Source organism: Strix uralensis, chromosome 16 (assembly GCF_047716275.1).
Source record: "Strix uralensis isolate ZFMK-TIS-50842 chromosome 16, bStrUra1, whole genome shotgun sequence".
In the NCBI taxonomy this organism is placed as follows: domain Eukaryota; kingdom Metazoa; phylum Chordata; class Aves; order Strigiformes; family Strigidae; genus Strix; species Strix uralensis.
Genome location: NC_133987.1, coordinates 5,465,948 through 5,481,392, shown reverse-complemented (window position 1 = coordinate 5,481,392; position 15,445 = coordinate 5,465,948). Strand labels below are relative to the sequence as shown.

The window sequence follows — 15,445 nt, the reverse complement described above, 5'->3', positions numbered from 1 at the left end:
GCTTGTGTTTGACACGGGTGGAAGCTGCTCTGGATGACTGCTGTGCATCCATGTTTTGTAGAGGGAGTAAAATAGTAGGACAGGCTGAGAAAAGAGCTTAAAGAAATGACCTGAGATCTTAAGGCTCTTATAATTATTTCTCTCTCCTCTCAGTGTATCCCAGTGAAGACTGATGAGTAATTTGATCATGATGGGGAATTTTTATGGCAGAGGGAAGAGAAAAGGTAAAATTAGGGCAATGTTTGGGGCTGCCTTATGGAAAAAAAAAAAAAAAAAAAAGCTAAAACTTTATGGGTTTGACATGCTACTTAATAAATGTAACTGTTTCTGGGGGGATGGGGTGAAGAGGTTGTCATCTGAAATCTTGACATCAGGCCTGTAGTATTTTTTAATTAGCCATTCTCTGTTTAAGATGAAAATGGCAGGTGGCTGAGCACGGCGCTGCGTCCTGTGCTGGCTGCATCCTCCTTCCCTCTCTGCCTCTGAAACCCATTAAGGAATTGGCTTTAAAGGTGTCCAAAGGACGCTTTTGGCTTTTTTTCAAAATAAGTAATGATGGGAAGAACACCAGCTCCTACAGTGGGTGGGTTTTGTTTCTGCTGCTTTGGTAAATTGTCCTTGGTATGTGGCAGCAGAGTCGCTAGGGTAGGTTGGTCATGTTGAATGTTTAATGTTTCCTGCAGACTGATTGATTATCTGAACGGCTGCTTACAGATCCATTTGCTGTCGCTGGAAATAATTATGTTGAAGTCTTCCTGATTTCTTTTATAGTTTATAATTTTTAATGCATTGTATGTTAGTTTAGTTGTTTAGGCACTGAATTAAATGATTGCTGATCTAGTTCATCTCTTTCTTTGTATCAGCAGGGAGATTTCAGGACTCAGAAGACTTGGCACATAGTTCAGGTCTCTGACCATCAGCATTTCTGCCTGTTTGTGTGTTTGCTCATCTCATTGTACTGTGCAGGGAGAGAACTACTTCCTAACGCAGTTGACTTATTGGCATTTGTCCCATAATTACCGAAAAACTGCTGTTTCCTCCTACGTATCCACCAGATCTCTTTAAAATCAGATGGGTTTTGAAAGCAACTTTTTGATTTCCTGAGATCTGCATTTGGTCTTCCTTCCTCCTGCTCCCCCTTTCTTCCTTTGTTCTTGGAGGTTAAAGCTGTGGGTGTTGAGGTCTCATTAGTCATTTTGGCCACTTCTGAGCTCATCATGTTTAAAAATGTCTGGATTAAACCATTCCTGAATCACAGCAGATTTACATCACCAACGCTTCGTTAGAGTTAGCTGAGTTACTTCTGAGCGATGTAGCTGAATAGAGAGTCTTGTTTACTTCTGCTGGGATGGAGGGGATGTCCTAAAGGACACAGCAGTATCAATTTTCTTATTTAACTGTAGTCCCGAAAAATAGACTTCGTTCCAGAGAGAGCAAATCCCCTTTTAGAATCAGAAAATTCATATTATAGGTTCTGTAGTGGTTTTCTCATGCTGTCTTGTATAAATAGTATCCTGCTTTTTTTTTTTGTTTGTTTGGGTTTTGGGTTATTTTAAGGTTTTGAGTGTAAAAGATGGTGCAAGAATGTAACTGAAAGCTCCACGTGTGGATGAAGGAGTTTGCCACCACCGAAGGAAATGGGCCCTGCAGTCCTCTCCCTCCTGATGGCTGTTGGCTCGAGCGCTGTTGCTGTTTCCTTGGGTGACAGCCCATCGGAAACCAATGTGCTGTGTTGGCTACCTAATATGCAATATTGTGCTCTCCTTCTTGGGGACTCTTTTTTACTACTAGGACTTGTATTTCCACTCCTGCACCAGGACAGCCTTTCACATTCAACCTAGAGGTTGGCCATAACCTGCTCGTGGTCTTCTCACATCTCACTGTTGAGATTGTACCTTTGTCATCGCCCCTGTGGTCCTGCAGCTGTTGGGGTGTTGGATGGGTATATCTGTCTTGATGTTAATGAACCACGCAGCCTTTTTTTCCCTAAATATACAAGCTGTAATTTAAAGGCACTGCGTTCAGGAAAAAATTAGGGAGGCAGAGAAAATTTTAAATGAGTGGTCCACTTCAAACTGATGGGGAAGCCCGATGCAGGAGTCATCCCTCGGTGAGTATTTATCATCTGCAAATGTTGATGCTAAAACATGTGCTTGCATGAGGCTAAAATGTGATCTCCCAAGGGCAATGGGAGTCTCACATGATACAGCAGGAAAAATTTGTCTAATATGCTTTTTATTTCGAGACTTGCTTTCTGTCTGTTAGCAAAATAGCTTGCCAGGTGCCTTCATGGTATTGGTTTTAATTTGTTCTTGCTTGAAGTGTACAAGGGGGGAATGATAGTTTTGAAATGGTGAAGAAAGCGGGCTGGTTGAGCTGTTAGGCTCAATGTTGCCATGCTAACCATGTTAACAGCTGCTAATGGTTTCTTAAGCTGCCAAAGCAGCCTGAAGATAGATTTAACACCCAACAGACACCTGTTTTTAGCAATTTAGCTCTGCAGGCACATGGCACAGTACTGCAGGGGTCCTGTCCATAAAGAACAGATAAAATGTGTTCAACAGGTTGCTTGAGAAGGTGGAAATTGCTGGCTTTTTACTTCATAGTGGGGCTTTTTCGGTGGAGAGTAAGGAGGAAAAGCACAGTAAGAAGGAATGTAACCTGGAGGAGACAAGCACCAAAGGGATTTTTTTGGTATTTCAAACTCAGCTCTGTCTTCCAAAGCCCTTGGTGACTTTCCCTCAGTCAGGGGACCCTCATGTCCTTGGTTGCAGCATCCTCCCAAGGTTCACAGGGCTTTGCAGGTGGAAATAAGGTCCCACTTCTCCCAGATGCTTGGAGGCTCCGAGAGAGTCCACCTGTAGCAAGGCCAAGTTGCAAGATGACCTTCCCAGGAGTTTTCACCCCAAGGCAGTGTCAGAGCCCCCACTGACTAATCCCAGCATGACGTTATGTTTCCTGAATGAGCTCGTTTCCACTGGTTTTCTCCCCACCTCTTCTCTTGGTGCAGTTTATGCCCTGTGACCATGCAGACTGCAGTGGCCACCAAAGCTGTGCAGAGGGCCATCCCCCAGAGTAGCAGGGGGAGGCCCTGATGAGAGAGGCCAGCTGAGCTGGGTAGAGTGTGTGTTGTATGCAACAGCAATGGCCTTCTGGTGTATCTTGGTTGTGTTGGGGTAGACTTGAACTTCTGACCCAGTCAGTCCCATATCAGCTGTTGACCAGTGCTGGAGGAAAACATAGATTTCCCTGGGAAAGAGGGCTGGGAGCTGAGGTTCGTGTCTCTAAGGCTTTCAGAGCTACCATTCCAAGCTCCTGAACCTTTGCTTGACCATTTGTTGCAATAAAGGGGCTCTGAGAGCTTTCAGTTGCTGAATCGCTGTTGGCTGCGTGGAAGGAAGGTGCTGCAAACACCAGCGCAGGATTTCTGTGTAGACCTCCCTGCAGAGAACAGCGCTGCGTTTGCAGAGCTCTGTTCAGACCACTCCGGGCTGAGCAAATGGGATGTTTTTACGTGAGGTGGATTTCAGGCTTTTCCTCTCACATAGCAGGAACGTGTATAATAACTACCAATTCCTGAACAAACCCTGACTGTTCAGGTTTGGTAGGAGAGAGTTCAATTTTTGCCTTTCTTGTCCTTTGGGTATGTCCAGGTTTTTGCTTATTCTCTTTTAAGCCAAAACCTCCTGATTCTGTGCGCTTGGCTGTGCCACCATGTATTCTTTTCATCTGATCAGCGTGGGTTTCCAGAGAGAAAACTCACCACAAAACTGGCTTTTAGTCATATCATGGACTTCAAAGCGATCAGTACAGAAAGGATAATTGCAAAGAAAATCCCTTCCAGGTTATAATTATTTGTCTCAGGAACCGGAGTTCCTTAGTGATGCTACATATTTTCCCTTTTGTTTTCCTAGTGCCATGGGAACCTGGCAGTAGATGGTTGCTGCTGGTATGTGCAGTGTATACCTGAACCTCTGCACAGGGGAACAGAGGAATCACGATACTGAATTCAAACCAGTGATCCATCGAGACTGGTTTCCAGCAGCACCAGAGCCAGCTGCTTCAAAGGAGAACAGAGAGCTCCGCAGTAGGCAGGTTATCAGTTTCGAAGGGAAAGCTTCTCTCCAACCACTCCCATCAGCCAAGGATTGTTCTCTGCCTTCAGGCTTTTTTGTTTCAAGCCTTTAAAGCTGCTTTCTTTTCTTCTGCTGAGAATCGATTGAGTGGGAACACGCTGCGGTGCCCTAATGCAACGTGTAGCAGTGATACTAAACGGATCGTATCACCTGGTTGTGGTGGCATCACTTGTCCTTGGCCTCTGCTTTTGTTCTGCATCTGTTCCCGGCTCTGTTTGAGCTGCTGAATCTCATTTCACAGTCAGTCCCTTCCGTCGCTTCCCATTTCAGTTATGAAGTTCTCAGTGTTGCACGTCGTTTGTGGACTGGTGCAGGATGCCCAGCTATTTTTTGTCCCCCTGTCTTTGTGGCCAGCCTAAATCTTGCTGATCTTTGTCTAAATTTATTGAGGTGAGTATGGAGGAGCTGTTAAACCTGCCGTGGAGTCCAGCACCAACCTCGGCCATGCCTGCAGGAGGACAGTGGGGAAACCCTGGGAAGCCACTGTCATCTCTTGGCCATGAACACTCCTGATGCTCGTTCCCCTCTGCTCACCAAGAGCTGTGGCACAGGTCTTGTGGCTGTTGGCCCTGTGAAGGTTTTGAGGGATGGTTTGAGACGTTGAGAAGTCCAGTGAGTAAGCAGCAGCTGCTGTCGTTACACGTCTCGAGACAGCACACCCCTTGCTGCTGAGGCCCATGCTCGCATCTTCTCCTTGCCTTGATGGCCATGCTTGAGAGATGCTGGGGCCCCTGAGTTCATACGAACACAGATGAAATTATTTTCATTACTTTAGAACAGAGTAATTAAATACAGTATATACTGATCCCTCAAAATGACAGCCGCCCACAGAGCTAAAAACAGGAAATCCATTAACTTCATTATTTAAAAAATAAAATAAAAATCCTCCCAACTGATTCTTCTGTCACTTAAAGTTCTGCATGGAAGGAGGGCTAATTTAACGCTGCATTAACTCACTGTTATCACCCTCCTGTTACCTAAGTAGTTTCTAATGACTACCCTGGAGAGCACTTGGAAGCTTTTAAAAGTTTTTATGCTAAATTTTTTTTTCTGTGTGGTTTATACTTTAAGAACAAAAGTTATTGATAACATTTTTCCAAATCTTCCAACAACATCAAAAACTATTCTGTTGGCTGCAGAAATGTGAAGTATCACCAGTGTCTTATCTCTTTGGCAGACGAGAAATTTGAAACATTTAATATAGGTGGTGGTTGGGGGAAATGGATATGGCAGAGTTGGACTGCGGGAAGCTGGTTCAGATCTTGGGCTCGTTGGTGTTTGTGGCCGCAGCGTGTCCTGGGGTGGGAGTAGAGGAGTGGGGTTATTTGCTCTTGCCCAGGGCAAGATGCCAGAGGGGACTCGGTCCTTCAGCCCTCTGAGCTTTGGCTTTCAGAGCTCTGAAAAGACTCGAGACCCCGTGGGACAGGCGGCTTGTGAGATGTGTCTCTTTGTTCTGGGATCCGTAAGTGAAAGGCACCACCGAATTGAGAGGCAATAAATCATTGTCTTTGCTCATTGTTTTTTCCTCAGAGCTGTGGTGGACTGATTTCTTCCTTTTTTTAAGCATCTCTCCTTCTTTCTCTGTCCTGGTTCAGATGTGTTTCTGAGGTCAGCAGCTGTTGCACTCAGGATTTTGGGGGTTTTTTTGGGCTGACTTCAGAACGAAACATTCTTGTTGCTCTGCAGTATTTTCAAGTCTTAAAGTTGAAACTTTCTGCTTTATATCAGTTGAAAAGAGCACTTTGCTGTGCTCCTAAGGTGTGTGCAATGCTAATGCCCAGGCTTAAACTCACCCCCGATTGAAGACCTAACTTATTTCAAAGTTAAGCCTTGCGTGCATGCTCTGCCTGTTGATGGAGGAGATTCAGAACTGCTCTCTGACATTATTAACAGGGTTTTCGTGTTTACAGGCTGACTGTGTGACTGCTGAGAGACCTGGTCTTTCCATTAGGAATCGCCAGGAATCCTCTCCATTGGGAGCCCTGGGAAACTTTTTAAACTTGACACAAACCCGAACATTTCTTGTATGCGCTCTTTGTGCCTCTATTTTTTTATTGATATTTAGAAAGCTAGAGTGAGGGGAGTGAGTCTGTCCCCCTGATAGGTTTGTTGTCCTTTTGGAAAAGGATAAAACAGTGGAAAAAAGGCAAAAAGGGGCAATGTTGCAGGGGAAGGAAGCTGCTGGTGATGCCTCGTGGAGCGCCCAGTACTTCTGGGGTGCAGAGCAGAGCCGATCACGGTCTGAACTTGAGTTAAAGCGATTCACTGAACATCCCCTGCTTTCCAAGGGATTCCTTCTGCTGCAGTCGAAGCTGTTTGCGTCTAGCTGTTGCTCTCCTTAAGCCTGACATGGCACAGCAGCAGACCGGTCCTGATCGCTTGGGTTTTTAGTGTCACCTTCATCACCGTGCCGCTCCTGCCTGGCTTCCCCTGCCCCAGGGCTGGCCGGCGAGTCCACTCCCCTGGCCCTTGTCTTTAGCGGGGACGAAAAACCAGCATGTTTCAACAGGTGGTAGCTGAGACATGTGAAACTCCTGCATGAAAGCCAAACCCAGTTGAAACTGGTGATAATTTTGCCATGGGTCTTAGTGTGGCCAGTATTTCATGCTGGAGATAAAAAAGGTATTTGTAGTTAGCTGGCAGGCGCAGTATTTTAATTTGCTAGAAGACGTGTTAGCAAGACACTTTAAAACCATGCAGCTCTTTTTAGGATAGTTAGGAGACTTGCTTTCCTTTGAGGAGGTTGTTGCTATGAATGATGAAAGTTTTCATGATTTACAGAGTATTTTGTTTAAAAAAATATTTAAAAGTAAGGGGAAAGCAGAAACATTTATTTTCCATGGACTCTTTTTTTTTTTTTATTATTATTATTTTAGGTTTGGGTTTTTTTTTTTTGAGATTTATCTTTCATAGTTGGAAAAGAGGGCTAGGTCTGGCCTAACTGTTCTCCTTTAAGGCAATATGTGCTTGTTAAAAGAAGTATTGATATGTCAGTACGGTTCTGAGCACTTTGTAACGTGATCTGCATTTCTGCAAGCAGGAGATGAGTACGGCCGGCCGGGTGAAGGAGGGGAGACCCTGACGGGGAAGGTGATAGGGAGGAGCGGTGGGTGCCAAAGCAAAGAGCAGCCGGTGCCCGTGGCAGCATGCCGGTGGGTAAACAATTACTGAGCATCTTGCTCGCTGCCGGACAGGGGTCTGTTTGCGTCGGTTGAACCGCACGTGGTAGGTGCGACGAGCATTGGCAGACTAAAGTCCTCGGTCAGAGTATCCTGTAGTCATCAGCGTAACTCATGCTATTTTCAACAGGTGTTTTAGCGCTATGGCTGAAATTATATCATCCTAAATTTCAGGGAGGTAGGGAGGAGAGGCTCAGGAGCAGTTAATCTAATTCCAGGGTTAGTCAGTCCGTATTGGGTGTCTGTCTTGCTCTGGCTGCTGGGGCGCCTGACACACAATATTTGCAGGCAGACAGCTGCGCCGCCGGGCACGGGCTGCGGAGACCCAGCTCTGAAATCCGTGGACGTAGTCGAAGCATTTGTCTGTGCCGTGCAAGCACGCTCTCTATAAATTTTATGTGTAGATATGTATATACAAAGAGAGACAGTTTGCCACTTCACCTTATCCTGTATTTTAGGAAGGGGAATGAATAAAAATAATTTATCGGAGTGTTTTCTACCATAGCTAGATGCGGGTTTGATTTTGAGCAGATGATTTTTTTTTTTTTTTTTTGCAGAAAAATAATTGAAAATGAGAAACTTCGTTATCTTTGGAGCTGACTATTTTGTATTTAGTTCTGAAGGCTTTCTGCCCTTCTATGCCTCGTTGCTTTCTCCCTGCCTGTCCATGCAAACGGAAGACTGGTTTGGGATGCGGGAGGGCTGAAGGTGCAGCGTGCAGGGCTGGGTGGGAGGGGATTGCACTGTCTTTCCTCTAGCCATGGACAAGCTGTGGTACCTTGGCTGTTTTTTTCATCAGATGTTTGATGGTAAATAATAAAGATAAAAATTGGAAACCTTAATGATACAATGCTATATAAGCTATACTCCATTAGAAATAATACCCTCTATAGGGAGCCATAATGGGGCTGCTTTGCACTTTTTTGGAGACCATTCATACCAAATGGACTTTTTTTTTTAATGTTAGGCACCAGTAATGTTTTCTACAGCGCATGGGATGTTCCTGCCAACACGTATGGTCTCTGCCGAAGGACTCGGTGAGGCGGCGCGGTGCCGGCTTTAATAGTTCCTCTTCCAAGTAGCAAATGGTTTTAGACTATAGATGTCACTTGATGTTGAGCTAAATGTCCTAGCTGAAAATTTAAACTGTTGGTTTATATAATTTTAAAGAAGAAAAACATTTGAAAACCCTAAAAGGAATATGGGAAAGCTTTTGTTGGTTTTCTTTTTGCTTCCTCCCCTGACCTGTCTTTCCTGCCTCCCCCGGCACATCCTCCCCGCTTCGCCTCCTCCCCTGCCCCAGCAGAGACCTCTAGAAAATGCCAAACTATGGATTTTGCCGCATCAAGTTCAGAGCATGTAACAAACATTCGAAACGCGTGTGGGGCAAGTGCAGCCTCCATTGGCAGTTTATTTTATTTCAATTTTTTTTTTTCCCAAAAAAACCCTCCCCATGGCTCCCTCTCCGGCTGCGCGGGAGATAACAATGGGGCGCTTTGTGCTGCTCTGCAGCTGCTGAAATTTGACTAGATCCAACTGAAGAAAACAGGAGCAGGTGGGTCAACAACGTGACCCTTTCGTTCCCAGCAGTATCAGTGTGCGCCAGGGCCACAGGGACCGGGGTGAAGGTGAGCCCCGAGTTTAGCCCCAGCAATAAGGATGTGTTGGTTGGCGCGTTGAGGAGGGGAGCTGCCTTTCTGAGATAGCCCTGATGCCTCTAAAGATCACAGGGTTTGCTGCCATTTATAAAATGGGTTCTCCAAAAATGCTAGAATGGGGAAACGTCGCTGTACGTATTAAGCTTCGTGAGAGGGAAGAGATCTTCACTCCATTACCGGTGCTTTGATTCCCGCTAGTTTCTCAGTTTGTGTGATGCTCCGTGGCTGCCCCGTGAGCTCCCGATGCCCAGTGCCTGCCCTCTCCTCCCACAGCCCCAGAGTGGGAAATAATTTAATTCCCCCTCTAGGTCCTGCCAGGTCACGGAGATGACTTCCTTCATGTCTTATGTTTTTGCAGTGGTAGAACTGTCCTAAAAAATGTTGAGGGTTGGAATTTCTGCAGCTTGGAGGAGGGTTCAGTGCGTGGTTTCCATGTTTGGTGGAGATGGAGGATGTGGATGTTAGATTCCTTTGCCAAACACATCCCATCAATCCTGCCCACTTGATAGCACAAGGAGGAGGATAAGGATACGGAGAAAAATGCTGTTATTACTTAGCTGCACGGGTCAGCTAAGTACCAATTGTTACTAAGGTCTTCCCTGCCAAGGTGTGGTGACTTGGTTGATTCCTTGTAGGTGTCACGGTTCATTTGGGCTTTGTGAGCTTCAGAAGTGGTCTTAAAGGGTGGCAGTGCTCAAACTTCAGCAGTGTGGGGCAGACACATGGTTACAGCCCCGAACCTGTCTAAGATTGCAAGGGATTTTGAGTCTGAGGCTTTTAAGGGGTAGATATGAACAACTGTTTCTAAGTCAGCAGTTAGAAACGCAAGGTTTCTGTTGATGGATCTTGTAATCTTCCTTTCTAATATCAATTTACAATAAAGTGAATGTGATATGGAGCAGAGCTCCCCCCTTCTGTGCTGTACTGTGGATACATTTGTGATGTTCAACGTGTTCACATCCTTGAAAGTCTTCACGATTTAGCTGTAATTTTTAGTAGAAAATGTGACACACGCATCTCGGATAATCCTACCATCGCAAACGCTTGCTTTGCTTATGGGGTAGGATCAAGCATCAAGGCTTAACTGTTTGCAGATGATGGAGCCTGTAAGAGGACTAACAAGGTAGAGTCAGGATGAGATCTGTGCTCACTGGGGAAAGGGAAGGCGGTGACAGCTTTGGCAGTGGGTTGGGAGCAGGGAGGCTGCTGCAGGGAAGGGTCCAGGGTGAAGAGCTGCTCAGGGTGGAAGGAGGGTGGATGGGGGCTGGAGAAGGAGCTTCTGCTGCCAAGGGCAGGGTGTGTAACTGTTTGGGTGACGTGTGCGAGTCCGGAAAATTGATCTGCATGACCACATTACCATCTGCGGAGACTCAGTCCACCAGGAAGAGGGTTGTTAATAAATCAGAGGCTCTCTGTGCATATCTGCATCTTAAACTTGGTTTTTAGCAGGAACTTGCTGTGATTTGCTATGAAGGTTAGTAGCAGAGCAAAGTACAGCACAGCACTTCATCTGCATGAGCAAATCTGCCTGTTGCTGTCGATGGGTGCAGAGCAGCTGGAGCTGGACAGGATTTAGCTGCAAGCTGAGGAAGTTTAGACAGAGACTTCTGAAACGGTGCTGTGACCGCAGTTTGTCCTTGGCTGCACTTGCAGTTAAACCCTGTTTGGTGCCGGTTTAGCTGCACCCGCTGCCAGCCCCCGTTGTCAGCAGCGGGTAATTTAAGAGGTTTCTCCCAACAGCTGGCAGCACTGCTTGCTCTGGTCCCCCCCTCCCGCCGCGGCACTGAGCTGTCCCCCTTGCTGGCACGGTTCGCAGCGGATTATGCTGTTGGACTCGCAGCCGGGTGGTGGTGATGGTGCCAGGATTCAAACTTGTCGTTTTGGAACAAGAAGCACAGGTGCAGGCTGAACTCATGATCCTTGGAGGCCAGCACATACCGGGAAGGCTTCGGGTTCGCTTGGGACACACGCGCGCTCACGCACGCGTCCCTGGGTGCTGGGTGCGCGCTCGTGTAACCCATTTAACGCCCCAAAAATGTGTCCCGTGGGATGGCATGGTCCTTTCGTGCCCTGTCCCTCCACGCATGCAAACACCTCCCTAGGAGTTCGGTTTAAAAATAAAATTAAAAAAAAAAATGCCAGCATGTCCTGCTCGGTGAGAGGCGATGCTGCTCTTGGAGGGAAGTGCGTACGTAGGGATCGAAAGGCCGTTTGGAGACGTAGAGGCGCTTGCCTTCCTGCTCAGCCGTCCAGCCAGGATCCTATACGTCTGCAGGGGAACACAGTGATTAACATATGAAAACGCTGATAACAGTGGGATTCTTGTGCAGGCAGAAACGAAGGAGATATACTACCATTTTGGTGCCAGTTAGACCCATAACTGCTATTTGTGGCTGGGTTTAGTAACAATTAACCTTTCACATTTTGTATTAGCCATTGCTTTCCTGGTGCAGCTGCTTTTATAACAATATACTTCGCTTCTCCTCTCAGAAGTGCTAATTTTGGCAGTTGGGGTATCTGTTCTAGAAACCACAGGATGTATGGAGGGAGAATGGAGATTTTTTTTTTTAATAGTTGTTTGACAGAAATATTTGAATGTAAGAGTGTGTAATTGAAGGTAGGACAAAGTTGGAGTAATTTGGTTTTGGCATCAGTATATTGTTACTTAAAAACATGGTGGAGTTGGACTTCACCTGTCAAAACAGAACTGCTGTGTTCTGGCTCTTCCGGAATAATCATTTCAATATTTTTGTTCTATGCTGTGCTGGAAAAAGAAAATGCAAAATGCAGATTTGCATGAAGTAGGTCATAGTCTGCCCTCTCCAAAGCGCCCGGTATCGCAGGTAACAGGTTCACTGTGTGGTTACAAGGCTGTGCTTTGATCTAGGCTCTACTGGGATTCAGTCTAGAGTAATTTCGCTAAATCTGTCAATGTGTAAAACTGGCTTGAGGGACAATTTGGACTTTTTTCATTATGACTTTCCTTTAAAATTAAAAATTCAAAGCTTCTGGTTTGCACATTAATGTTGGTGATGAATAAGACTTAATGTGATCTTAATCATTGTCTTTTGAAGATAAAGACTGCCCCGTTTTGGCACAAATCCAGCACAGTCAGCGGGACGGTTTGCAATCGCTCGGTTGGTCCATGGTCTGCAGGAATCAGCAACACTGATCAGTTGTGTGCTTGGGTCACCTTGTGAATTCCCAGGGCACTTAAATCACATTTTCCTTTGCTTCATAGATGTTCTTATTTTTTTCTCTTGCTTCACACTGCATAAAATAACTGTGTAAACAACAGAAGTGTCAGTGTGCACGCTTGGAGAACACCACAACCCAATGCACCAAATGCAGATGCACATCATTCACATCATCAGCTTAAAGCATCTGAATTCCCAGCGTGAGATGTGTGTGTTAGGACAGAGTTGGTACCTAAGTTCCCCCAAGTTAAGCTTAAAAAGCATTACAAGTTATTTTTTTTCTTCTTGGGTGTTTAAAATTTGTGAAAGGGTAACTTAGAGGACTTGCACAATCACTATTTTCTTTTTCATTTCTCATGTGTTGGCACTACAGGATGGGAATCACAGCTCCTGGAAACAGGGTTCCTGGGGATATTCCTCTGCCCGCTCTGGACCCTCTCCCGCCTGCCCCGGCACACGCCTCCTTCCAGCATCATCATCTGGAGCTTTCGGTGGCTGATTTTCAGGATCATGCTTGGAGCGGTAAGTGGGACTTCACCTTTTTGCTTTTTTGAGGTGACAGCAAAAGAAGTGTCTCATCCTAGCAGAAAACCTGCCCCTGGTCCAACACATTGGAGTCCTCTGGTGTAGGAATTTTTCTGGTTACAAGGAAGGAACATGTAGCAGGAAATGCTTCGTGCTCTGGTTTGCAGAATCTTTTAACTTATTATTGGTATTTATTTTAAGGAGGACAAACATGGGAGTAATAATATCTGTGTTCGTATGTTGGTGCTGCTCTTGTGATTGGCACTTGAAAAGGAATAAAAGTGAAGTTTGAGGCTTGGGCATTGTTGCTTTTTGATAAGATGTTTGGTAATCCAATGGGTAATTCCCAGGAACCAGGAGCTTTACCCTGTTATTTTTTCTTTGTGTGCGCTTTGCTGAAATGTCATTCTCTGCTCCGTGTTTTCAAAGAGAACAATTGCTGCATTACTGTCCCCGTGCCAGTGGAGTTTCCCAAGTAGCTTTTAAAAGAATCCATCAGGAACTGACACATCTTTGTTAAAATAAAGGTGTGGCAGGGGCGTTATCCTGTCATTTCGATCCGCATTGTGGATATTGCAAAATATCCCAAAACTTTAAGCTAAGGATCATCACTGTAGAAAGAGATTGCAGGTGGATGGACATTCCTGTGTCCATTTGCTCTAAAATCCTCTCTCGCTCCAGCTCTTAAAGTGCTTGAACGTGTAGTCAAGCTCAGTAAGCTCTTAATTATCCTCCCGCTGTTAAAAAATAAAAGAAATGAAAGACAAACTTTTTTTTTTTTTGCGTTAACCTTCCTATTACCTGTTTTCAAGACCACTTTGTTAGTGGAGAATGTGTTATCACAGTAGATATTCTTGGAAAACAGGTCCTGTACGCTTGTTGCATCTAAGGGCGACTTCCCAGCCCATGACAGTTCAGCAAATTCAGCTTGAAAGAGCAGAAAATTCTGCTTTTTCGTATGTGTCGTGGAAGTAGTATTTCAAAACCCACTCTTTGATGTTGCATTCATTTCTTTGCCATAGCTATTGTGTAGCATTGCCAGATTTCGCTCAGCTTCCTAAAGCTGCAATTCTTGCTCATTACTAATTAACTAGATCGGGTCCTGCTGTGTGGTGATACAGATGGATAAAATGATGCCTGAAGGTCTGCTCCAGCCCAGTTTTCTGTGACTCTATACAATATCTGCATGTGTAGCTAATCCTATAGATTTTAATGCAACTGCTGGTTGAAAATATTCAGTAATGATTTATGGGACAAAGTCACATTTTTAATGCTTTTAAAATGCCATAAGGCTTTTGGTCGGAGTTCAGGTGGATGCTGCTGCTCTAGCATCCCACCATGCCGCTCCTGCCATACCCTGGGAGGGAGGCTACTGGATGCATCTGTAACTGCAACTTAACTTTAAATGATAGAAATCAGTCCTTTAGGAAGCCTGACTTGTAGAGAGAGGGTCTGTCTGACTCTCTCTGGGATGAGAGCGGGAGATGGAGCTAATGGGGAGATCTCCGTGCTGGGCTGAACACACAATGTCAGGACACTCATGGCAGACAAGCTGTTGTGGTTAGGGAGGTAAATGCAAAATTATTTTGGCTCTTGTGATCTGCTTTGTGGAGTCTTTTTCCTGGGACAGCTGAGAAGTTGCTATTAGAAAAAAAGCTGGAATTGTTCTTAGCAAAACTCCTGAGGAAAGGAGTGAAAATGGGAGCGTCTGCAAAGCTTGGTGGTGTTTGTGGGCAAATGATGTTGGGAGGGAAGTGTGGTAGCCAAGTGAAGCACAGTGTATGGATTGGGGAGAGAATAATGGAAGATAATCCTTAAAAATGACCTGCCTTAAACCAACAGGTGGTTTGTAAGTCTGTGCGTGGGCTCTGCTGCAGCCTCAGAGCCTGGCGAAGCGGTCGGGAGCCTCAGGGCTGGCACCGCTGCAGGCTTGGGTGCACAGAGGCACCGTCCTCCCCGCGGCAGGGCTGGGTCTGTGCCGGTACTCACTGCTCCGTGTCTCTTCTGCACGAGATGGCCTGTGACTTGCTGCTGGCTCTGTGCAGAGCTCCGTGGGGACATCACAGGTGATGAGATGTGGGTCTCCATGCAGTTCATCCAACAGCTGTGAAGGGTACGTTGTTGGTCTAGTGAGAACGGTTCTGTTGAAACTTCTTTGGATGAGAAATTAAGGGTGGTTTTGGTATTAAATTTTTGTGAGGAAGCAAGTTGTTCTTGATGCTTCCCCATTTCTCATTTGGACATCACGATGACTTGGTTAAAATTGAGATCTTTCAGAGTTGGCTGGAGAAGGTCCCAATAACACCTACGCTCGAGCTGGCTGGAGCTGTGTCCCCCCCAGCCGTGGGATGGGTGTGGGGAGGTCACAGTCCTGAGGGCAGCCTCTCTCCACCTGAGGAAGGATTTCTACAAGTTTAAAGCAGCGCTTAAAACTTAACGCGCCAGCCGCTGTTGAGAGATGGTTTTACAGTAGGTTTCAAGTATTTTAAGCAACTGTTTAGGAAACACAGTTGAAGGCTGCTAACCTGCCAGAAATCTCCATCCACGTTTTAGTACAAATTAAATTTCCTGTCCTCTCCTTTAAGCACAGAATGATAAGCACTTTAGTAGCTGGTCTGCGTGGTTTCTTCATTATATTTTTGAGGGCAGCAAAGGTCTAAGTTGTTAAAGATTTGTGAGTGCAGTAATACAGCACTGGCTGACCTTTCACAACAGTCATGGGGACCCGTGTGGGTGACCCGAGGGGTCCC

General features: G+C 45.7%; 1 protein-coding gene across 3 annotated transcripts in view; it reads left to right on the top strand.

The window, feature by feature from the left end:
* Nucleotides 1–15,445, top strand: part of LMF1 (lipase maturation factor 1) — a 203,101-nt gene that overhangs the window by 46,875 nt on the left and 140,781 nt on the right. For all 3 annotated transcript variants that reach the window (XM_074886014.1, XM_074886015.1, XM_074886016.1), the window contains one exon: nt 12,544–12,692. In XM_074886014.1, coding sequence (XP_074742115.1) covers nt 12,544–12,692 — 149 coding nt within the window. The remainder of the gene's footprint in view (nt 1–12,543; nt 12,693–15,445) is intronic.